The sequence below is a fragment of the Filicampus tigris genome, chromosome 3 (genome assembly GCF_054856515.1).
Source record: "Filicampus tigris isolate MCC_2025a chromosome 3, RoL_Ftig_1.0, whole genome shotgun sequence".
Classification (NCBI taxonomy): Eukaryota; Metazoa; Chordata; class Actinopteri; order Syngnathiformes; family Syngnathidae; genus Filicampus; species Filicampus tigris.
Window position 1 is genome coordinate 15,972,117 of NC_141219.1, and position 10,080 is coordinate 15,982,196.

Here is a 10,080-nt window from a genome sequence, read left to right on the forward strand (position 1 = left end):
ACTCATAAGACTGTGACCTCATATTCAGAATTCAACTATTTTCCAGCGACATGCAGAGAACCGTACACAAAACTTGGCAAAAAAAAAAAGAAAAATTCCAAAACACTATTTTTCAATGGCTAAAACAGTGCCCTTCAAGCCTGTTCAGCCTGTCCTGCCTGTTTTCTGACTCTCCCTGATGCAATCCACCTGATTCTGATGATCAGGATCATTATCCAGCTTCTGCAGACCTTGATTATCTTATTTGAATCAGGTGTGTTGTAGCAGGGAAAGATCGAAAACAGGTAGGACAGCGGCCCTAGAGGAACAGGGTTGAAGACCACTGAGCTAAACCACACTATATTGAAGAATTATGGGGAAAATGCCATAATTGTGCCACAAAATAAAATAAAGCAAGTGCAAATAAAATTTTAAAAAAATACATAATACAATTTTTGACAATTTCAAGAAAAGGCAAACAATGTTTGTTTTCCAATTAAAGCACATTATTTTGTATGGCATTCTACTAACTATGCCATTGAAGAGGAAAATCTTTTTCTCGCTGTACCAGAAAATCTGGTCAGATATTAAAGATCATTCACAACACTTAACCAAGTTCATAACTATTTTCCACAAAGAGAAAAAAAACCCAATAAAAACGCATCATATTGGATGGTAACCAGATTCCATATTTAATAATGTTCATATTTAGTTGTCATAAAATACTTCACATCTGTGTTTTTTCCAAAGACAGGACTGTAAGTAGACAAGAAAAACAGTGCTTAAACTGAAAATGTTTAAGAATGCTCCACTTGAAAATAAGAATAATAATCACCTTGTTCCCTCACAAAAATATTTTAAAGCTATTCCCATTCCTACAAAATGCTCGAACAAATGGTACAAAAAAAAGATGGACAGAGAGGAACTTAATTGCTGTGTTGAAGGCGTCATGATTTGAGCTTTGTAACCCCCCCCCCCCCCCCCCGGCCCCCCCGCCAACACCAACTCCTAATTTCCTGGACGTAGATTTCACTCCCGGTGGATCAACACGAAGAGACCCAACAGGAAGAGAACGGCGTACTGCACAAGGACAAGGCAGACATGTTAGAAGGTTACACCGAGGCTTACGTGAAATTGGCCAAGAAGTGGTCAAACCTACTTTGAACTTGGGGTAGTCGTTCATGAGGATGGTGACGATTCCAATATATGGCACAAACCTGCACAAGACGATGGCTGAGTCAGCTCCACAGTAGAGTACATTGATTCACATGTCATGTATGCAATTTGTCTTTTTACACTTTTGCAGAACATTATTTCTAACTCAATGAGGAGTTTCAATTGATAAATCATTGATGATAATACTTGCTTGGCTCGGTCAAGCTCACTCAAGATGCAAGCCTTATGGCCGTGTATCATGCACTAGGCTTTGGGAAATTCCTCTTAAGAGGGTAACTAAAATGAGCAGGCAAGGTCAGGCTCATCAAGAGGTGAAGATATGACGTGAAAGAAACATTCAGTGCCAGCTACCCTTGATTTGCCTCTTGTACATGATGGAAAACACGCATGAAGAAGGTGAAGCTAGCCTTAATCCAAACCTCGTTCAATGGAAATTAACAATTGAGGATCACGGGCGCTTAATCCCCAAATCTAGTGATGGACTCAAATTGATGTTTCGTGCGGTTGCCCTTGCAGAGAAGTGCTACAATGAAATGAAACTCCACAGACACACAATTTGGAATTTGACCAAAATGTACCGTTTTGCTTTGCAGGAAGGTGCATACGGTTAAATTAGGTTGTGGTGGCTTCGCACAAGCACCATTAATTTGAAAACTAGTCTCCAGCAACACTCCAATAAGAATTTTTGTTCATAAAATAGTTGCTAGGGATTTCTGAAAAGTTGCTAAATATAGCGACAGAGTTGTTAAGTCGGAAATACAAAGTAGCCATGGTCGCCAAGGTAACCAAAGTCATACTCAGAATTTGCAGGAGATAGAGCTGCCCCAAGTGAATTGCTCTGAACCAGTATGTCACAAGTGGATATTGGAAGCATAGTGACTTCATTCTTTATCATTTGTGTATTTTGACAAAAGACTGTCAGAGACCTTACATGAAGCCACCTAGGAACAAATGATATTAAAAAAATAAATACAATGTGTACAATAGTGTGTGTGTGTGTATGTGTGCGCTTAAGTTACCCCCGCGCTCGTCCCACCACGTCCTTCTTCTCCAGCCAGTGTTGTCCCTGCTTGTATAGACCTCGGTCATCCACAGCGTTATTGTCCCCTTTGGTCAAGAACTTAATGTCTCCATTTTCCCTGGAAACAGAAGCGCATGCACGATTTCAATCCATAAGGTCCGCATTGCCGGTTTGGCATTCGGCACTTGAAAGGTGATTCAGTCATACTTTTCATGAATCTTCAAGACTCTGTGTACTATTGGGATCTCTCGGCCTTCTATCCTGAAGACCACAATTTCTCCCACCCGGATGGGGTCCTCCACACGGTTGGTGAGGAAAAGGAGGTCTCCTCTGTGGAAAGCTGGCTCCATACTGCCACTGATATAAGCAGGAAAGAGTGTTTAACATCGACCGTTCATAGCATCAGGTGTTTCCTGTTAAACCTTCATTATTGACAACACCTGCGGGCTCATTGTCAAAATTGTGCCTTCACGTGTTTTAGAGAGAACAGGAATTAGCATGAATGGTCACAACAATGCTAAAGCTTATTCTTGCTGCTTTTGTGGGCCACTACGTTAACGTGTCTTTGAATAATAGAAATAACAGGAGTGACAGTCAAAGCAGCATTGGAACATGGTTAATATTGGCTTTTTAGCTATGAGTAAATTGTACAGTCATAATAATCCTAATTTATATAATTTTTTTTCCTTTACTAAATATCTTAAATGGGAAGAACACCTGACAGGGATCATATTATTCAATTTGTCATTTTGAAAGAAGACAACGAAGGTTGACACATGCACGGTCGCAGACAATCATCACATCGCCCCCACCCAAACCACCCCCGGCTTAAAATGGAAGTCAAAAATTGTGACCCCCACGAGTCTAATCATGGTGTTCTGATTAATATTTAATTAATGGAAAATAATTCCGCAAATTAATCCACCTGTTTTCATCCGTCCAAGGAGGCTGACATTTTATGCAGAACAGCATCCTGCTGTTGACTGAAACTAACCTCAAAGTGCCTTCGGGGTGGCATCGCCAACATCATGGCTAACCTGTTTTCTGGGTTTGGTCATGTGACGCTAGCTCAAAATAACCAACCGCCGAAAGTTACAACCTATTGTAATGGTGGTCAGGGATAAACAAAGCCGCATTTCCAATGGCTTTAGTGAACAAACTCAAAATACATTCATACATGAGCTGCTTCGGTCACAACTGAAGCCCAGTCACTCAACACGCAGACTGGTTAGCTGCTAACATGAGATTTGAACTGAGGGGGCGGATGCGCAAACCACTTCGACACTGCTTCCCTTAACACGTCTTTTCCAGACCAACGGGAAAAGTTGAGAAGGTGTTTCTCCGGATGTACCTGAGAACGACAACGATGGGACTCTCGCTGCCGGTGACCACCATCAGACCCTTCCAGATCATCAGAGCGGAGGAAACGATCATGCCGAAGTTCAGCACTTGGTAATAGAGCTGCAACACACATGCACAGTTAATCCTTTTAAAATTATTGAACAACAATGCAAAGCATTTAACTCTACACAATTCAGTGCATGTATCTGTTTTTTGTATTTTTAAACGTCACTGGAGTAGTCAGAGAAATCACTAAACGTAGCGTCCACATTGCTAAGTTGTAAACACTGACTGGTCTTGTGCAAACGAGCACTTCTCTGATCACATTCATGTTGTCAGTGATGCAATGCACGTCTCTGCTAGTGACCAGAATAGGGCATACGACCTGTCTCGAAGCGTAGCCGATGGTGAGTGATGTTTGTCATCATTTGCTTTTGTTTCAATGCTGGTTTATCAAAATGTCTTCACATGAAAACTGTCAGGTGGCACGAAATTATGATTCAGTTACTGATTTGGTACGTAACATTATCAGAAAATGGCAAAAATGTTGATCATTGTTTTCCAAAGTAAAAACAGATTCAGGAATATGAGAATAATTACTCTAGAGAGTCTTAAATTCTGAGGATTTGGACATTTTCAATGAAAAAAGGTATCCAAACGATTAATTGATTGACAAAATTATTGATCGATGAAGCAGGTCTTGCTTTATTGAAGCATTTTAAAAACCTCGAAAAAGGAACACCTCCCTCACACAGTCTCTTTGGGGTCTATGCCTTATTAGAGTCCTAACTTTTGTGTTTTGATTGTATGATGTCATGTTCAGCCATGTTTGTAAATGTCGCTGTACATAGTCAATATTGCACTGAAGCTTGACTTGAAGAAAATCATGAATTGAATCAAAATCGCAAAACGTGGAAAAATCACAATTCCATCTTTTCCTAAAAATCGTGCAGCCCTAATAGATACTAGGGCTGAGACAATACACTTTTGTCCCAATCCATGATACTTGGGTTGCGATCTGATACATATTGCGATACTTAAATATTATTAAAATATATATTTAACAAATCTGAGGCATGTGTTTCCAAAGTTTTAACTTAAGTGCCGTTTGACATTTATTCAAGCGTCACCATTGGAAAGTGCATACTGTTACAGTAACTGTTCCTGATACACGGGAGTGCAATAAATAAAACTTGATTCACAACTGCTCAACTTTAACTTTAAGGACCACAAATGTTCCAAAAGTACTCAATTCTCGAAGCTTAACTTTAAGGACCTCAAACGTTCAAAAGTATCTTATAGAACGTGCAAAACAAGGTATTCAAAGTACCGATACTTGGTATCAGCAGAAAAAGTGTTATGATACATCGCGATACGATATTTTTCCCAGCCGTAATGGATATAAACTGTATAAGTTTATACTATTATCCATATTCTTGCTTCTCAGTTCTTACTCGTTAAGAATGAAATTCAATGTGCAATATTATGCTTACAAGTTACAACCTATGCATTTCAACAGTTTATCAAACACTATTCATATCACTATTATGTTTCACATTTTTGTAGAAAGTGTACAATATTGCTGTAGCATAAATGGACTATACTTATAATAGACCAACATGTAGCAGTTCAACCTTTTTTTTTTTAATTCTTGCTTGAATTTGATTTAAAGGTTCTTGTAATTCCTCCTAAATGCCGATGGTTGGTTATTCTGAAATTAATAATATTCTGAAATTAATTATATGAGTGCGTATTTGTTAATATAGTTGCTGTGATCTAAATTACCTTATGTGATGATTAAATCTAGCAAATTCTTCATGCATCTTTAGGCTAAAATGTTGATGATCGTAATAATAATAATAATAACAATGGCATTTAGCGTTGCATATGGTCGTTACGTTTAAATGGCATTAAACATATCAGAGGGGTCCAGAGAAAAAACATTCTGAACCAAGTAAGTTTGCGACCCTGTTTTATGACACGTACACGTTTAGACGATTTCATGTAGATCAACGACAACTTCAAGGCTTCACTAATACTGTTGGGAGTAGCTAGCCGGCTCTTGCTTAGCCCGGCTCGGCAACTTCATTTTAGCTTCACACTACTGTACAGTTAACTTGATATAAAAAGGCACCGATGTGTTTTTCAAGTGTGTCGGCGGCTAGCGACCGTTAGCCCAGGGTCTCTTCCTTACACAAAGAATCAAAAGTGACGCCGTTCCACCCACCTGCCGCTTGTTCATGCGACGGACGTCGTCGAGAAAATCAAACGACAACATCGTGGGAAATGATAAGAGAATAAAAAAAACACCGAAATTTACATGAAAGCGTGTTTAGTGGGTGAGCATATGGATGCGGCGTAAAGCAGTAGAAAAACTCGCACCCTGTGGTCGTCTTCCGGGTGCGCGCTATAACCGGAAGTCCCACCTACTCGCGCACACTGTTGAGTTGTCACTTTAGGATACGAGGGCGGGAACCAAGGAGAAGGAGGAGCCCCAAAAGCTGCAACAGGCTCAAAGTCAAAACGATTTTGAAAAATACAATGATCTAATTGCATTTGTAGCCCTCTAAAGGCTGCTACACATTTGCCCTCCCGTCAATATTGCGATTGTGATTTAATATGGTCAAGGTCTCTTCCCATGTATTTTTTTTTAACAAACACAAGCAATAAATTAAAATGTATTACAAAAAAGAATATCAGATAGTTTAGATGTTACAGGTCAGGCTTACACTAAAGTAAAGCCAAATGAACCACAAATTAATATGAAAGACAGTTTATCTGTTGTTAACCTACTAAATAATTTGCAATCTTGAGTCTGCATTTTAGACTCAAGATTGACAGACGAATACATAGTCGGAAAAATTGTCTTCCAACTATGCTTAGTTCGACTTTTTTTTTTTTTTCAAATTTCCCGTCTATTGTTTATCGCCTACAAATTGGGCTTCCGTCGCAGGCAGATAGGCAGACCGGTCTGTCACATAGGCGGAATGCCCAGCTCTGAAAAAAAAAAAAATCAAAGTTCTGAGGGAAAAAGTGTTATTGACAAGTTAATGATTTATATTACTCCCAACCATTGCCAATCCAAAGATGATAAAACAATGAAGGTTGTGATGTTTCATTATAATAAACCAGCTCGTATCATAAAACAAACATCCCCCGTCCATGAAAATAATCATAGTAAAATAATCTACCAGTAAATCTCAGTTTAATAAAGTGGGTAATAAATACAGAGCAGAAAATCATTTTCCTCAATACAAATTTGATCTGACAAAGGAAAAACAAATGTAGTTGGTCATGTTTATGTTCAATTGTTGATATGGTGTAATTTCCTCCGGAGAGTACTGAGGTGACTGCTATAATATCATTGTTTGGAATCAAGTTGCTGCTGCTCTTTTTCATTGTTTGTCAAGTATGTCACACCTAGTCCCGTTTTCATTTGTCCCCCCCCCCTTTTTTTATGTTACTTTAATCTGACTCACTTTGTTGTTATTCCTCTACTGGACTGAGATGATTCAGCATCTTTTTTTTTGCTTGCTATGACACACGTGTAATACTATATCTAATAGCAATAACATATTTTAAGTAATTCACTAGAAAGTAGTGAATGACTATAAGCTATTGCATCTTTTCTTTTTTTTTTTTTAATCGACAATGCAATAGTTGTTGTAATGTTTTCCCTGTGCTTTTGTTGATTTTCTTCAGGTAATCAGGCTTCCTCCCATATTCCAAAAGATGCATGTTACAGTTATGAAGATTCTACAATGGTTTGTAGAATGGTTGACAATGGTTGTTTACCTATGATGTATGTACCTTGCGATTGGTTGGCAACAGCCCAGGGTGTGACCCGTCTCTGACCCAGGATCAGCTGGGATAGGCTCCTGCTCAACCAAGTGAGGATAAGAGAGACAGAAAATGGATGGATGGAAGGACAATGCGTTAGAATAATGTATGGCTGTTGTAAATCATAAAAGTGAGGTCATTAAATCAACACAGTGTTCCCTGCTCTATTTACACCTGCAATATTGGTCATGTTATCTTAAATTAAATGTTCTGGAGAGAGTACATGACAAAGAATATGACACATTTGCAATAAATATGATTCATACACCTGTGTTGTGTTCTTTTTTCCCCCCTGCGTGTTCATGCTGAGTGATTACATTTAATTTATGATTATGGCTTTCAACTGTTTTCTTGGGTTTGTGTATCTTTGTAGTATTTCTTGTTTTCAATATTATGTTGTGATTGAACTAAAATACATTTGCCACCAGGCAGGTCTTATTGTTTATGCCTCACTTCCATATTATTACAACCGAAAGGAGTTATGTTTTCATCATTGTTTTTGCATGTGCTTAAAACTTGGCCATGAAAGCATGAGGTCGACTGGTTAGCACATCCGCCTCACAGTGCAGAGGTCGTGGGTTTGCATGTTCTCCCTTTGCCTGCGTGGGTTTTCTCAGGGTACTCCGGTTTCCTCCCACAATCCAAAAACATGCATAGTAGGTAATTTGGACATTTACATATAAAGGAGCAGGATGTTTGCATCAATTAAAATTTACTATAACATGTCTTTTGGCTCCAAATATGACGTAAATACAGTAGTTAATGCATAGTCGTACATCCATGCACTTTAATTACGGCTAATTTCAAGTATGTTTATGTCGTAACCCATATTATGTCAGGCAATGGGCCGCTTCCATGTGAATGTGTGAATGCCTCATCGCTGAACAGAATTTCGCAGTTGGTTTGTGATGGCTTTAACGTCCATTAAAATTACTGTCATGTTTCATACACATAATAAACACATGCGCTCCATGTCTCATCTGCAGTTGTAGTCATGTTAGCAGCTCTTAAGCGTCCAATCACAAGCCTCCACTGGGCATTTAGCGAGGTTATCAAAAGTGTTTTGTCACTGTCTAGCTAAAAAAAAAACATGTCTATAATGTATAATAAGCTTTCATTTAATTTTTTTCACATTTCACTCTCATGGGTGAAAAACGGGCAAAAGGGAAATTTTAGCCATTGGACTAACATTGCCTAACAGTTCAAATACTTTTGGAGGGGCGCGTACACTTCACTTTCATGTTACCAAATTGTATTACTGCATGTCATACATTCATACGACATATAAAAGTGAAGAACTGTTGTCTGAAAGAGGTTCATCACAGATCACAAACATGCACATATGCGTGTACAGTGAATGATTAGGCGCTCACATTCAGGCAATGATGTGCGATTATGCATCAAGGTTGTCTTGTATTCATAGTGGACAAAAGCGACTTTTTGCAGATAGAACTTTGCTGAAATGCCAGCTTGTCTGTGGCATTTAGGCGCCTGTAATGCTTTTCATATCATCCTCCTAAATGCTAACACCTAGCGCCAATGCTAATTAAGGTCAGAGAGACAGCAAAATGCGAGGCGAGGCCTTGGGAGAGGAATCTCGGTATAGCACACTAGTGAGCGCTATCTCGTGAACGGAACATCGGCTTCCTGCATCTATTGCTGGTGTAATCTGTTTAAAAAAAACGAGGACTCAAATGACATGCAAATAAGCTCAGGGTATTTTCGCCACCTCATAACTTGGTGTGTCAAAAATGTGTAATGATGTGCTCAGAGTGATATATTCCACATTAGGCCTTGTTAAACATAGAATGTCTTCATCTGACGACTGGCAATTCGCTCATTTGCTGCTCTTATAATAGAGACTAAATGTTCAGATTATCTCGAGTGATGTCTTTATTGCATTCCACCAGAGGTGCTCGTGCCACAGCAACTTTTTCCTCATTAATTTCCTCCGCTTCGCTAACAGCTTCCTACGTAATGGCATGCGGGAAAATTATTCCCAATGTCTTATTGTTTGACGATGTTCCATTCAGACTAATGGGACTTGTTTAAACAGACACTGATAATATGAATAAAGCTTGTGAATGGGAAATACTTGAGAATAAAATATGCATAAAAATGTGCATTAGGCTCAGTTTTGATTGACAGTCAGAGGGTTATTCGTTTAACAATATATTCATTATTTGGGTTATTTGGGTTGTGGTGCACGCTTGTTTTTGACGCTCAATGAGCTAACCAAAATATTAAAAATAATGATAAACATATTGTTAAAAGACAGGGTAAATCAAACTCTTGTAGTTAGAATGTACACAGTACCCCAAATTGATTTTAAATTTTCTGTCCTGCAATATTTGTTGCACCATTTCTTTGTTGTGTTTTTAATCCACTCATTCATTAAAAAAAAATTGCCCCATTTTGTCGGATGACTGAACAAACAGTAGGTGGCAGGAGTGTCTTATCCCGTCTCAGTCACAATATATAATATAATAGACACAAGATAACACTCAGTTAAAGCATGAATAAAAGACCTAATTAAACTTGTTGATGTGCCAAATGTGAGTCTTTGTTATGGTTAAAGGATGTGACACTCATGCGGCTGGGCATCATAAATGACAACAAATGAACTTTTTTTTTTTTTGGTCAAGATAACATTCAGTGGTCACATTGGAGCTCTTACATAAAGGATGACTCACTAATGACCAACAAATCACAAGTGATTATCA

General features: G+C 38.6%; 1 protein-coding gene across 1 annotated transcript; it reads right to left on the minus strand.

Annotated features, from left to right (window-relative positions):
- Positions 1-647: 647 nt before the first annotated feature.
- Positions 648-5,953, minus strand: sec11a (SEC11 homolog A, signal peptidase complex subunit). The gene is made up of 6 exons (XM_086026733.1): positions 5,745-5,953; positions 3,528-3,637; positions 2,384-2,533; positions 2,175-2,294; positions 1,139-1,196; positions 648-1,059 (listed from the first exon to the last, which is right to left on the minus strand). Exons 1-6 carry the CDS (start codon positions 5,793-5,795, stop codon positions 1,009-1,011), a joined length of 540 nt encoding a protein of 179 aa, XP_085882859.1. The 5' UTR covers positions 5,796-5,953; the 3' UTR covers positions 648-1,008.
- Positions 5,954-10,080: the final 4,127 nt, after the last annotated feature.